This window comes from Hyaena hyaena, unplaced genomic scaffold, assembly GCF_003009895.1.
Source record: "Hyaena hyaena isolate Hyena2069 unplaced genomic scaffold, ASM300989v1 scaffold_13, whole genome shotgun sequence".
Lineage (NCBI taxonomy): Eukaryota > Metazoa > Chordata > Mammalia > Carnivora > Hyaenidae > Hyaena > Hyaena hyaena.
The window spans coordinates 6,525,221-6,538,630 of NW_024080645.1; the positions used below are offsets into that span (position 1 = coordinate 6,525,221).

Genomic DNA, 13,410 nt, shown 5'->3' on the forward strand with positions numbered 1-13,410 from the left:
ATGAGTCTAAGTTCACAGTCACCGTCAGTCCCAAGAGACAAGGAAGATCAGGACAGGGGAGAGAGGTAGGGGTCAGCGACCAGGCCCTTCCGCAGGTTTGGAGGGGGTAGACCTGCAGGTTTGTGCAGGGCAGAAGGACACAGCTGTCCTCGGAGCCGGGCTCTGCCGGAGTTTGGCAGGCGTGGGCGGACAGGTGTGTGCAGGAGCCAGAGAGAAGCCGAGTTCACGTGTGGCTCCGCCGGTGGGCAGAGCAGCTGCTGGTCATGGGGGTCGGGCCAGCTGCCCTCTGCAGTCCCTGCCCTGAACACCCCGTTCCGGAGGGTTTGTGTGTCCAAGCCTGGAGTGTCCCTGGTGGCAATGCCCGTGGGTGGTTAGTGGGGGCCCTGGGTGGCCCTCCAGAGGCCGAGGGGGGCGTGGGAAGGCCACGGGCGTGCCCCTGAGCTGGACACGTGATGTGGCTCCTGAGTGGTGCGGCTCCATCATGCTCCCTGCACGAGGCCACAAGGACCCTTCTGTGGGGGACCCACCAGCCCTTGGAGATTCTCCACCTCAGGATCCTTCTTCATGAGTCCCCCCAGCTTTCCCTGTGGTTGGGTTTGTGTAGCCTCTGGGACCCACCTTCCGCACTGAGTCCCAGCCTGCTCTGTCTTGATGACGCCGTGGCCAGTTCTTGTCCCCGTGGTCCCGGGGAAGGTTCCAGACAGAGGACCATTATGGGGCCCCATTTCATACCTTTGGAAGGTGCCTGGCCAGGCCAGAGCCCGCTCTCACGTGAATCCGGGGAAGCCAGACGACTGGGTAGGCCTTGCGTCTCCGGTGGGAGGGGAAATAAAATGTGAGGGTGGCGTGCCCTTGTAACAGCTAAGCCTCTTCCTGCCCCTGCCTGGGGAGCAGCTCTGTCCTTTCTGGTTTCTTTCTGGCCGGCTCTTACTCCTGGGTCACGGGCCCCCAACCTGGTAGGCATGTATGATCATCGAACGCTTAAAAGAAGAAAGAAAAAAGTTCTTGGGCCCCGTCCATGGGGCTTCTCTTTAGGTGGGGGTGGGGTTTGGCATTTTGTACATACAGTTGACCCTTGAACTACTCGAGGTTCAGGGGCGCCAACCACACATAGTCAAAAACCCACATGTAACTTTTGACTCTTCCAGAACTTAACTTCTCACCGCGTGCTGTTGACCAGAGCTTTGTGATGACACAGGTACCGCCAGTTCTATGTGCCGTGTGCATCATGTACTGTTCGCTTACAGTAAAATAAGCCAGAGGACAGGAAGGCATAAGGAAGTCACTGAGTCTTTAAGAAACCATAAGGAAGTGGGGCGCCTGGGAGGCTCAATCGGTTGAGCATCCAACTTCGGCTCAGGTCATGATCTCACAGTTCATGGGTTCAAGCCCCGCATCGGGCCCTGTACTGACACCTTGGAGCCTGGAGCTGCTTCAGATTCTGTGTCTCCCTCTCTCTCTGCCCCTCCCCACTCATGCTTGCTCTCTCTCTCTCAAAAATAAATAAGCATTAAAAAAAAAAAAAAAAAAAAGAAACCATGAGGAAGGAAAAACACGTGCACAGTACTGGCCCGTATCAGAAAACCCACACAACGGTGGACCCCACGGTTCAAACCGTGTTGTTGAAGGTGCACACAGACGGGCGTCTGGAAGAGTGGCTAACGGACTGAGTTGCCGAGTAATTTCTGGTTCCTTCTTGGTCTGACCCTGTGCTTGCTGGGTTTCCTAGAGTGGTCGTGTGTTTCTGTAGAAACCGGAGCGAGGCTAGACGCCACCCGAGAGCAGAAGCCAGACCTGCGAGTGGCGCGTCTCCTGCGGAAACCATTAACCCTCTTCCATGTGCTTGTCTCTTCCACAGGCGGACTTGATCTCATCTTCATGCCGGGCCTTGGGTTTGACAAGCAAGGCAACCGGCTGGGGCGAGGCAAGGGCTACTACGACGCCTACCTGACGCGCTGTCTGCAGCAGCAGCGGGACTCGCAGCCCTACACCATGGCCTTGGCGTTCCGCGAACAGATGTGCCTCCAGGTGCCCGTGGACGAGCATGACGTGAGGGTGGATGAAGTCCTATACGAAGACTCGCCCTAAACCCCGACGCAGAGAAAAGCAGCACATGTATGTTTTCCCTCGTCGCGACGGGGTGTGCGGCTTTGCACACTCATTGTGAATGTGGACGGGTTGTTTGTAGTAGAATTGCAAACACCTACCATTAAAGCATCTTCCAAAATCAGTAGTAGAACATTACTTAAGTGGAGGCCATCGCGTGTGACATCCGCCTAACTTCCTGTCATCGGCCTGACGGCTGATCTTTCTGCTCTGCAGCTTAAGCTCAATGTGTGCAAGGCCCTGTGCGCGGCTCGGGCGCCGGGAAGGTCGACCCCCAGGGCGCCCCAGGCTTACGGGCTGTCCAGCCGGTCAGGTGTTGTTGGGCAGGTGCGGGAGACCCAGCAGCTGTTAGCTGATTTGTTGGGGTTTGCTCTGCACACAGAGTTGCCCAGGAATGTTCTAGCATGTCTTCATGACTGCATTGCTCACCCTGGGATTTTACATTGGACACTTTGTAGCTTTTGATAGTTTGAGACGAGACCTCTTGTGACTGAAACGCTTGCGCTCCGTCTCTGCTGTTGGTGCGTCAGTCCCTTAGCGTCTAGGTGCTGATACCCGTCAGTCAGAAATCGGGTGTGTGCCTGCGGCGTCGGCTTTGGAAATGAGCTTCGTCACGGCTGCGAGCTGGCTTCCTGGACGCGGCTCTTGTACCCGGCCCCCGGCGCATGGGGTCCTGGGGCGCGTGCGGCCGTCCCTCCCCTCCGTCACCCTGTCGCCCCTTCTGTCCAGGCTCCTGGCACTCCACTTTATGCCCCAAACCACAGTCCACGTGACCTCACAGAACCTGGATGTGACTGGGAGGCGGCCCTGCCTGGAGCCTTTCAGTGGCTGTTCAGGGCCCACGGGGTGACGACCAGATGCCGTCTCCATGCGAAGCCACCAGCCGGCCGGATCAAACACCTGCGCACGTCCCCGGGCAGCACCGGCCTCTCCTGCCTCTTACACCCCCCACGCGCGGCCTCGCTCCTCCGGCCTTTCTTCTGCCCGGCCGGGAATCGTGCTTACCCTTCAGGGCCCTCCAGGTCCCCCTCCCGTGAGGCCTCCTCCACGTTCCGGGCGGGTTAGCGCCCCTGCACTTGTATAAACGCCCTGGTCACTGTCCTCCTGTCATAGTGACATGGCTGTCCCTTCGCCCGCCTGCACCTCAGAGGGAGGGACACTTAACTGTTGCTCACACTTAGTGGACACCTGCACGTATGGTCCGTGTTTGAGAATTTTTTCTAATGAGTTTATTAAACATCCAGAAAGGTTTTGCTTAAAACATGGACCCATATTCTTTGGATAGGAGCTTATGATTTGGTGTTTTATGCACAAAAGTAAAAATACTTTAAAATGTGAAATTGGTGAGACTCAGGAAAGGGTCTCTCCCACCTGGGAAGGGGGGCCCCGGTGACCAGGAATGGGCAGGGGTCACTGTGCAGAGGGCACTGGGAAGGGGGGCCCCGGTGACCGGGAATGGGCAGGGGTCACTGTGCAGAGGGCACTGGGAAGGGGGCCCCCGGTGACCGGGAATGGGCAGGGGTCACTGTGCAGAGGGCACTGGGAAGGGGGGCGCCCTGAGGATGCGGGTGGCCCCTGCAGGGCACACGCAGAGGCCGAGGGCAGGCCTCAACCCGGGAACGAGCCAGCAGGATAAGGGGCACGTGGGGGGCGGTGCAGGTCGGGGAGGAGTCGCCCTGGGTCTGAGCCTCGGGGAGGTGGAAACATACTGGAGCCCCGGCATCCGTCTCCGACGGCTCCGTTCTCTAGAACGCGTGTGATTCAACTAGAAGGGCAGCTCTGCCCGGCTCCAGCCCGCCCAGCAGCGTGAGCAAGCACGGCACGCGCGCAGCCTGGACGACAGCGAGTGTGGACGGCCCGGTGCGCCAGCTCCGTCCCTGCCCCGGATCCCTGTGTTTCCCGCAGAGATCACACTCAGTCACGTTGCATTTTAATCAGACCGCGCATTAGCAGGCTGCTTCCTCACAGCCGATGAGCTCCTGGCACAGGATAAGTCGCCAGGGAGCTCCTGGCCCAGGAACCGGTGAGCGGGGCGCCCTGTCTCATGCCCTTGCTCTGGTCTGATCTGCCGAGATTCTGCCCGTTCAGCGTTGTCTCCGGGTTGGATTATACTAGAACGTGGTCTCTATTGCTGTGGCTGCATGGTCTTCCTGGACCCACGTGTGGGTCACGTGGTCTGTGCTCCCCGGCCTTGCACGTGCTCTCTTTCACGCACCTCTTGGTCTTTGTCCCTGCTCGCCGCCTGCCCGTTGAAGGGTGAGCTCTCATCCCGGGGCACCCCTGCCCCAAGTACTGGTTAATATGCTTGAAAATAAGTAATAGATTCCTTTCCAAATAACATCTTATGCTCATGAGGAGACACGCACAGTAAGAGAGGCGAGAACTGAAACAGTCTATTATCTGTAAGTTGTAAAATACTTAATTTCTTTTGTTTATTTTTTATTTTTTTAATGTTTATTTATTTTTGACATAGAGACAGAGAGCAAGCAGGGGAGGGTCAGAGAGAGAGGGAGACACAGAATCCAAAGCAGCTCCAGGCTCCAGGCTGTCAGCACAGAACCTGACATGGGGCTCGAACCCACGAACCGTGAGATCATGACCTGAGCTGAAGTCAGATGCTTAACTGACTAAGCCCCCCAGGCGCCCCCAAGTACTAAACTTCTAAAAGGGAAAGATGGAAAATTTTTGGAAATGTATTGTTTTTGAAAACCTTGTTTTAATCCCCTAGGAATGATTGAAACGTCTGGCTGTAATCTTGGTTTTCAGGGCTCTGGTCGCTGAAGAACTCCCTCCAGAGATGAGCAGATCCACACGGAAGCCACTGCACTGTTAACATCTTCCACGCTGTTTACCGGCTTTGCAAACTGTTTATTTAATTCATTTTTTAAAATTTAAATCCGCTAGTAACTCTCCCGTTTCTTGACATGGGTTACTCCTGCGTATCCGTCAGAAGACGCTGATACTGACCTTGTGCTCATGGCTTCAGAACTTACGGAAACTCTGGAAAGATTTTAAACCGTGGTAGGAAAACTTTGCTGCCAGGTTTTAGCTGGGCGGACGGGGAACTGTGTGCAGCTGCCATGTCACAGCGAGGCCGTGCAGCGGTGAAAATATTTCCAAGTCCCGTGTCCCACATATGCTGTGTGTCACAGGAAGTTCCTTCTGACTCGTCGATGAAACGTGACTTTTATCGGGAAGATTCAAATCAGACGTATTTATCCTTTGAAGGCAGGTGTTTACAGGTTACCGCTGGCCATCGTACCACCAAAGAATCAGAAAGTGTGGTACACGTAAAATACACACAAAACTCATCTTTAAGCTCCACGGCTCTTTTAGTTTTAATTAAAAAACTTTAATGTTTTTTAAATTAATTTTTGAGAGTGCGAGTGGGGGAGGGACAAAGTGGGCTCCGAGCTGTCAGCACAGAGCCCGATGACAGCACAGAGCTGTCAGCTCAGCGTCAGGAACCGCAAGATCGTGACCCGAGCCGGAGTCCAGTGCTTAACCGACTGAGCCGCCCAGGCGCCACTTCACGGTTCTTGTGAAAGTATTTGACCTTGAGAGAGAGAAAGGTTACTGCTTCTGCCGGTCGTGCGGCTGATGGGAGCTTTCCCCATCAGGAATACCAGCTACCGCGGCTTAGTGCGTTTGCCTCCTAAGACTTTCCTGTTTCTTCGTAAGAGCCTTTTAAAGCCACTTACATTTTAAGAGGGTTTGCTCGGTGAGAACCATGTAAGCGGTAAACCCACGCACATGGGGATATAGAGAGAGCACAAGTGTATCACTCCACTGAAAGCAAACACCCCCCACTCCCCAGATCTCCCTCGGGGCCCCCCGCCCAGCTCGCATGTGGCTACGGCATCGGGGTGAAGGGCACACGTCAGTCTGTACGTGAACCTTTAGCAAAACTTAACTTCTTGTCTTGTACAGATAAAAAGTAAGTATGGACAGAGATTCTAGTTTCTTCTTCCCACCCCACCCTCGACCCCCTTGCTGGCTCTTGGGGTGTGTCTTTCACCAAGAGACGACTGCTGTGGGGACTGTCACCTAGTCAGGCGGTGGGGGCTGGCTCCTGCGGCCACTCCGGGGAGGGGCTGTGCATATCCTGCCGGGGGCCCGCTCTGCCCTGCCCCCTCCTCACCTCGGGCCTGTGTCTCGCGCCCCCCGGAGCTGGCCCCTCCACGGCCCGCCACCTCTGGCCCCCGTGGGCCGGCTCCAGTCTCCCCGTCTCCGCCTGGGCGCCCTGCCTGGGGCTGTCATCTTGCTCGCAGTGTTTGAGTAGAGGGACGGCTTCTGTAGTTGGGTCTTTAAGGCCAGGGCGCCTGGCAGACCCCGGCCCCTAGGAAACAGCAGACCCCACCTTGGCTCTTCCCCTGCCCAGGACCCAGCCTCCGGCGCGTCAGCGGATTTGTGGGACTAGATAAGAGGCCCTGACACTTTTTGTTTAAATCTTCGTGGTTTTGAGTATTATGTGTCCTGTGAATATCTTCTTTATGCTTTTAATCTTACGTTTGAACAGTTTTAAAGCAAACAATTGTGTCAATGGCGAATGGGATCCCAGAGGGTTCACGTTACTGTCAATGGCGAACATTTATTTGGTTTATCAAGACAAGTCATCTCAGGACTGGAACGCAGGGAGTTTGTTTCCTCCCGCGCCTGGAGGTGGAGAGCGTGTGATGCTCTGCAGCGCGCACTGGGGTCCCTGTGGGTGTGGGCGCCGCGCAAGGGCAGGTTGCTGTGAGGCCTGAGCGTTTCCTGCGCCTCCGATCGAAGGATACGTGAAGACGGCCGGCGCCGCGCCCTGACACTCCGAGCACGAGGACGCGAGTGTGGTCCTCCCCGCCAGCCCGTCCGCCGCGCTTCCACACGTCATTGTCGTCAACGTCGCTCGTGCCGCCTGCCCGCTTGGCAGCCGTGGGTGGTTCCCTGTCGCTCGCTGAGTGAGGCGCAAGCCCGGGGCCGCACGCGGTACCCGTCCCGCCTCGGCCACAGCTGCCCCGCTTCCCCTCTCCCTCGTCACAGACACACACACGCGTCTTGTGTGCTTGTCACGTCGGAGCCCGGTGTTTCGGGTGGGAACTGGGTGACGCGAGTGGATGCTCGGGTTAGTCTGCAGCAGGGAGACGGGAGGTCTCAGGCTCTGGTAGGTTCCGGAAAGTATCCATCTAGACTGACAGACACCTCGCCTGGGGATCTCGTTAACTTCTGACTCCGCGGGCCTGAGCAGGACGGCAATCCCGCGTCTCTGACGGCTGGTCCGCCGGGCCCTCTGAGCCGGCCGTCCACCGCGGGAGCCCAGCCGCGTACGGCTTTCAAGGTACACTGCAAGTCACTTCCTCAGTCATACTGGCCACACGTCATGCTCCTGCTGCAGAGGTGAAACTCCCCACCGTCACGGAAAGGTCTGTGGCAGAGCTTGGTCCGCCGGCTGCATCCCCTAGTGTAGCCGCACGTGAGGCGGGCCGGGACCTGGGAATCCGCGGGCGGTGGGTTCTTGTAGACGCTGCTGCGGGGCCAAGGGTTCTCCAGGGACCTAAACTCTGACGCCCCAGGTACCCGGCAGGTGGGAGCAGGCAGGTACCAGAGAGACAGGTGGCCGCGTGCGTGGGAATGCCCTTCCTCCGGGGAGAGCCCGTGCGCTGCCTGCGGGCGCCACACTTCCCCTGGGGGCGCCGAGCCCCAACCTCAGAGCCGCACAGCGTGGTCAGCCCCGCGGTGCTGGCAGGGGTGCGGCCGGCCCCAGGCCAGGGCTCTCGGGTCCCCGGCCTCCCGTGCTCCCGGGCGCGTCCGTGTCCTGGGGTGACACTCAAGCTGGCACGAGCAGCCAGGGAACGGCCCTTCTTCGTCGTTGTCTTCTCCTGCCCCTCCTCCCCCTCCTCTCCCTCCTCCCCTCTTCCCCCTCCCTCCTCCCCTCCTCCACTCTCCCTCCCCCCCTCCTCCACTCTCCCTCCCCCTTTCCCCTTCGCCTCCCCCCTCCCCTCCTCTCCCCCTTCCCTGGGCTATTGCAGCAGGTCTGTCACTTAGAGTGCGTGGGTGTCTGTCGTCCGCATCCCTGCCGTGGAGCCTGCAGAGGCCACACGCGGCTACGGACGGGAAGCGGGCCGGCGTGGGCCGAGCTCCACAGGCAGCAGCCGCACGAGGTTCCTGTGGACGCGACTTCACGCTCTTCTGGTGTCTGAGTGGGAGCGATGGTGGCGGACAGATCAGCCTTGATTTAGATGCTCTTGGAGCAGGAAGCAAATTAGACTCTCGTCTGAGATCACTTTGTGTCTGAATGTGACACTGGTGGGGTTTTGCTTCAAAAGCAAACACTGAACTTAAAAAAGAGCAGTACTGGAAGCAGCCGTGGGTGCCGTGCCATCCCGGTCCCTTGTAGCACAGATGTGGCTGCCCGGGTGCCGGCTGCTGCCAGCTCAGAGGGGAGCCTCCCCGGGACCGCCCGTGGCCGAGTCGGTCATCTTTCCCGAGGCCACGGCCCTCTCTCGGTGGCAGCCTGCGGCCAGGGCCCGGTCGTTGGGGGCACAAGGCTGACTCCCTCGCTGTGGATCCGGTGCCCCCTTGCCCCCCCACGGCATCTCCTGGACCCTGGTGTCTGCCACGTTCCTGGGCGAGGAGAGTGGACGTGCTGTCTGAGGCCGAGTAGAGACTGTCGTGGCTCAAGGCTCTGGGGCTGGGGGGAGGCCGGTGGAAATAAGACCCTGGACGTCATCCCCCATCAGAGTGCGTGACTCGGGACCCTGTCTCCTGGGGACTGCGTACGCAGCAGGCACTTAAGGAGTCCTCTTTTTTTATTTTATTTTGAGAGAGCGTGAGCACGAGTGGGGGAGGGGCAGAGAGAGGGAGACGGAGAATCCCAAGCAGGCTCTGTGCTGTCAGCTTGGAGCCCGACACAGGGATGGAACCCACAAACCGTGAGATCAAGACCTGAGCCGAAATCAAGTCAGACACCCAACCTACTGAGCCCCCAGGCGCCCCAAGGAGCTTTCTCGGTACGGAACCACCAAACGTCACCCTCTGCCTCCCTGAGTTCACAGCCACCTGAGAGACGGGGCACAGATGGGGGACAGGGGACGCGACAGCCTTGCCAGTAGTGGGTGAGGGCGTGGCCCGGAGGCGGGCCTGCCCAGGGCTTGGCTCCTGCATTAGACGCGCTCGTGCCCCAGCCGGTGTGAGCACAGCTGGGCGCACAGATGCAGGCCTCGCGGCTGGGGTAGGGGGCGCCTTCTGCTTCGGGGGGCGGCAGATCCAGGGGAAGGAGCGGGACGGGTCAGAGGCCAGCGCGCGCAGTCCTGTGACCCGCAGCAGGCTGGCGGGAGCTGGGGGGGGCCGCGTCCTTCCCCAGGAGCACGTGAGGCCGGGGAAGCGGATGGCCCCGCAGCTGTCCCCACACGTTTCTGTGTATTGGCAGAGCCGGCGCTGTGGTGTGCAAGTCTTCGAGGTGCCACGTGCCTGTTTCGCAGAAGGGGAAACTGAGGCCAAGGTCGTATTGCAAGGTGGCGGCGGCTATGGGTTAGAAGCTGGTCTGCTCTGGTTACAGAGCCCAGGCTGCGTTCACCACCCGCACCCCCCACCCAGAGAGTCCCCCCGGAACCTGGCTGCCGGGGCTCTGGGCCAGCGGGCACGTGCGGGGCGGGAGAGACGGTCATTCGCCGCCCCCCTTCCCCAGGACCAGAGAGGCCGTGGAGGGGTCACGGGGCTGTGACGTCCACAGCGAGTTCTGGCTCGGGTGAGGGCAGCTGCGGAAGCCAGTGCCTTCCATCGGGGCTGGGCGGGCTGGCCGGGGCCTCTGCGCCAGCTCAGGAGGGCCCTTCAGGGCCACGGCCCGCCGGCCCCCACGCTCAGCCGGCCACCAGCTGGCTGCCCCGGTCCGTTGTCTGACGTCTTCCCTGAATCTGGGTGTTCTCCCCGTTGCCCTGAGCTTCCTGTCCCCCACCAAGTGCTGACGCTCCTGGCTTTCCCGTCTCTGTGCAGACGGTCCAGCTGCCGCCCTCTCCAGCCCCCCCCCCGCCCTCCCCTCTGCCTCCCCTGCCCCCTTCCCCCTCCCTTCCTTTCCTTTCTATTCTCCTTTCCTTCTGTCCCTCCAGCCCCACCGTGAACCCAGGGGACAGGCCGATGCTCACAGGAAGGGTCTCTGTCCACGGATACGAGGCCCCGTGGTCCCCAGTAGACAGCAGTGCCCTGGGAATGCTCTGCTCGGGCCAAGGGCCACGTGGGAGTCCCAGGCAGTCAGAAGAGTCGCCTGGGGTGCTGGGTGGCCGCTGCAGGGGTGTGGGTGGGAGCCACCACCCCAAGTGAGGGAGGGATGAGGAGAGGAGGGGTGCTGGGCGGCCGCTGCAGGGGTGCGGGTGGGAGCCACCACCCCGAGTGAGGGAGGGTTGAGGAGAGGAGAGACAAGCCTCCATACTTCATTTTATTCTCTTGGAACTTTGCCCAGAACTGGCACTGCTTGTACCATCATCACTCATACGGCCATTTGTTTCTACCATCAAGTTCATCAGCCTGTTACTAAAACTTATGTAAAAGTTTAAAAAAAAAAAAAAAAAAAAGGGGGCGCCTGGGTGGCTTAGTCGGTTAAGCGACCGACTTTCGCTCAGGTCATGATCTCGCGGTTCGTGGGTTCGAGCCCCGCGTCGGGCTCTGTGCTGACTGCCAGCTCAGAGCCTGGAGCCTGTTTCAGAGTCTGTATCTCCCTCTCTCTCTGACCCTCCCCTGCTCACGCTGTCTCTCTCTCTCTCTCTCTCTCTCTCCTAGAAATAAATAAAAATATTAAAAAAAAATTACTAAAAAAAAAAAAAAAAACTTATGTAAAAGTTTAAAAACACCCCATCAAGTCCAACACCAGAAAGGAAATTTCAGAGGATGATATGGTCATGCTTCCGAGTTTATCGAGACCCTGTGGACAACCACTCAGCTGCCGGTGCCACCGCAGGGCACAGGTGCGGCTGGGGGGGCCTGTCTGTGGGGAGGGGGTCAGGGGAGAGGGTGAGCTCACCGTGGCAGGGGTGAGGGCTGCGTCCACCAGGCCACACTGCTGGCCGAGCCCCGTGGCTTCTCGGGGGCCGCCCCTGAGCAGCTGCCGTATGGACAGGCGTCTGGGCTGCCCAGTAAGTGGGACCCCGTGTCCTACCCCAGGTGCGTGTCCAGTACGTGGACCCCGTGTCCACCACCCCGGGTGCGTGTCCCCCTGGCGCTCGCCTTTTGGAGTGGTGACCCCCACCTGAAAGGCATGTCATCCTCACACAGTCCCGAGATGGTATCACGTCCTCTACTTTCCAGAGGGAGAAGCTGACCCCCAGAAGGAGGGGGCCTTCCCGGAACCACGGCGTGGGCACCAAGCTGGGTTTCCGGTCCTGGCCCGGTGCTCCTCGTGCTGCGTCAGGCTGCCCCCCGCCAAACATTCTGCAGGGGGGGCATGAAAAGAGCCATCTCGCCTGTGGGGTGAGTGCGTGTGAACGTGACGTGGACTCAGGGACCCAGGAGTCGTAAGTGCAGCCTCTGAAGCCCAGCTCTGCCGGCTCAAACCCCACGGCCTGGCCGGTGACCTTGTGTAAATTGCTGAACTTCCCTGTGAGTCTGTGAAGGGGGAGGGAGATAACGTCCCCTGTGTGTCTGCGGGGAAGGGGTGAAGGGCGCCGTGGAGAAGTGGCCTGGCACACGGGAAGCCGACAGATGGCGGAGCCGCGGCCTGCTGGGATTGGAGCAAGGGCGTGGAAGTCTGCCCTGCGGGACCGCGGATTCCCAGGCCCTTCCCGCCACATTTCCTCTGGGAATCCCCAGGCCCCTGAGTCCCGGCTCCCAAGAGCTGCTTCCCAAACCGCACCCCCCACTGCAGAGTGCACCCGTGATGACTGTGCCCTGCCCCGCGTGCCCCAGGGCTGGCCTGGGCCTCTGTCTCCTCCCTGTCACCTGAGGGGCGAGGACAAGCTGGGTTTGCAGAGGGGGTTCTGACCCTACAGCAGAGCCGGACCTCCGTGCTGGTGGGAAATGCTGATTCACAGGCCTCGCCCCCAGCTGACCAGGTCGGAGTCTCCAGGGGAGGGGCCCGGCTCCTGAATGTGTGGGAGCACCCCGCCCCCAGGTAGGAGCACCCCACCCATGTCCTGGCCCAGGTCCCAGGGGTTCTGATGCCATCGGCCGTTGATACATAGTGCAAGTAAATAATAAAATGAATCCATAAAGTTTAAGTTTTAGATTTTTCTAAAAAAGATGTTTGTGTTTGTCTTTGGTTCTTAGCAGTTCTGCGAGCCGAGGCTCCACGTGGCCTGCGGCGCGCACCCCGTTTGGGATTCCCGGCCTCTCACGCGTGGTTGGTATCTTCCGTCGGTGGGGAAACGCCGGTGTTCTCTGCGCACGGATTACTTGGGTCCCCTTCATCCTTCCCCTGAAGGACGCCCTGGTCTGTCATGCGCGCTCCCTCCCTCCAGAATCCTCCATCTGTCGTTCGTCTTCTCTCTCTTCCTCCAGCCTGGACGTTCTTTTCTGACCTGTCTTCAGGCTCACGGGTCCTTTCTTCAGCTGTGCCTAATCTGCAACCAAACTCACCCACAGAGGTCTTAGTTTTATTGTTCTATCCTTCAATTCTGGGGGTTTTATTTGATCTTTTATTTTTTAATTAGTTTATTTAAATTCTACTCAGTTAATAACATGCCAGGTAGGATTGGCTGCAGGAGCAGATGTGATTCATCACTTACATAACATACGACAACCAGAGCTCCTCCCGACAGGCGGCCTCCTCGGTGCCCATCCCCCACCTGTCCCCTCCCCCCCACCTCCCCTCCAGCACCCCAGTTCGTTCTCTGTACTTAAGAGTCTTTTATGGTTTCCTTCCCTCTCTGTTTTTGTCTTATTTTTCCTTCCCTTCCCCTATGTTCATCTGTTTAGTTTCTCAAACTCCACATCTGAGTGAAATCCTGTATTTGTCTACTCTGACTTATTCCACTCACCCTAATACACTCTAGTTCCACCCACCTTGTTGCCAATGGCAAGATTTATTTCTATTTGATCACTAGATAGTATTTCTGTGCGTGCGTGTGTGTGTGTGTGTGTGTGTGTACAGCACAACTTCTTAATCCATTCATTAGTCCATGGGCACTTGGGCTGTTTCCTTACTTCAGCTATTGTTAATGATGCTGCTGTCAACATTGGGGTGCGTGTTGGGGCGCCTGGGTGGCTTAGTTGGTTAAGCGTCCGACTTTCGCTTAGGTCGTGATCTCACGGTTCGTGGGTTCGAGCCCCGCGTTGGGCTTTGTGCTGACTGCCAGCCCAGAGCCTGGAGCCTGTTTCAGTCTGTGACTCCCTCTCTCT

General features: G+C 58.7%; 1 protein-coding gene across 2 annotated transcripts in view; it reads left to right on the top strand.

The window, feature by feature from the left end:
- Nucleotides 1-5,447, top strand: part of MTHFS (methenyltetrahydrofolate synthetase) — a 31,681-nt gene extending 26,234 nt beyond the window's left edge. Inside the window, exons 3-4 of one of the 2 annotated variants that reach the window (XM_039217180.1) lie at nucleotides 1,859-2,115; nucleotides 4,873-5,447. In XM_039217180.1, the coding sequence (XP_039073111.1) occupies nucleotides 1,859-2,088 (230 nt within the window). In that variant the 3' untranslated portion in view covers nucleotides 2,089-2,115; nucleotides 4,873-5,447. Of the gene's footprint in view, nucleotides 1-1,858; nucleotides 2,231-4,872 lie in introns of those variants that run through there. The other variant, XM_039217170.1, reaches the window with a different exon arrangement.
- The last annotated feature ends 7,963 nt before the right edge of the window (nucleotides 5,448-13,410 follow it).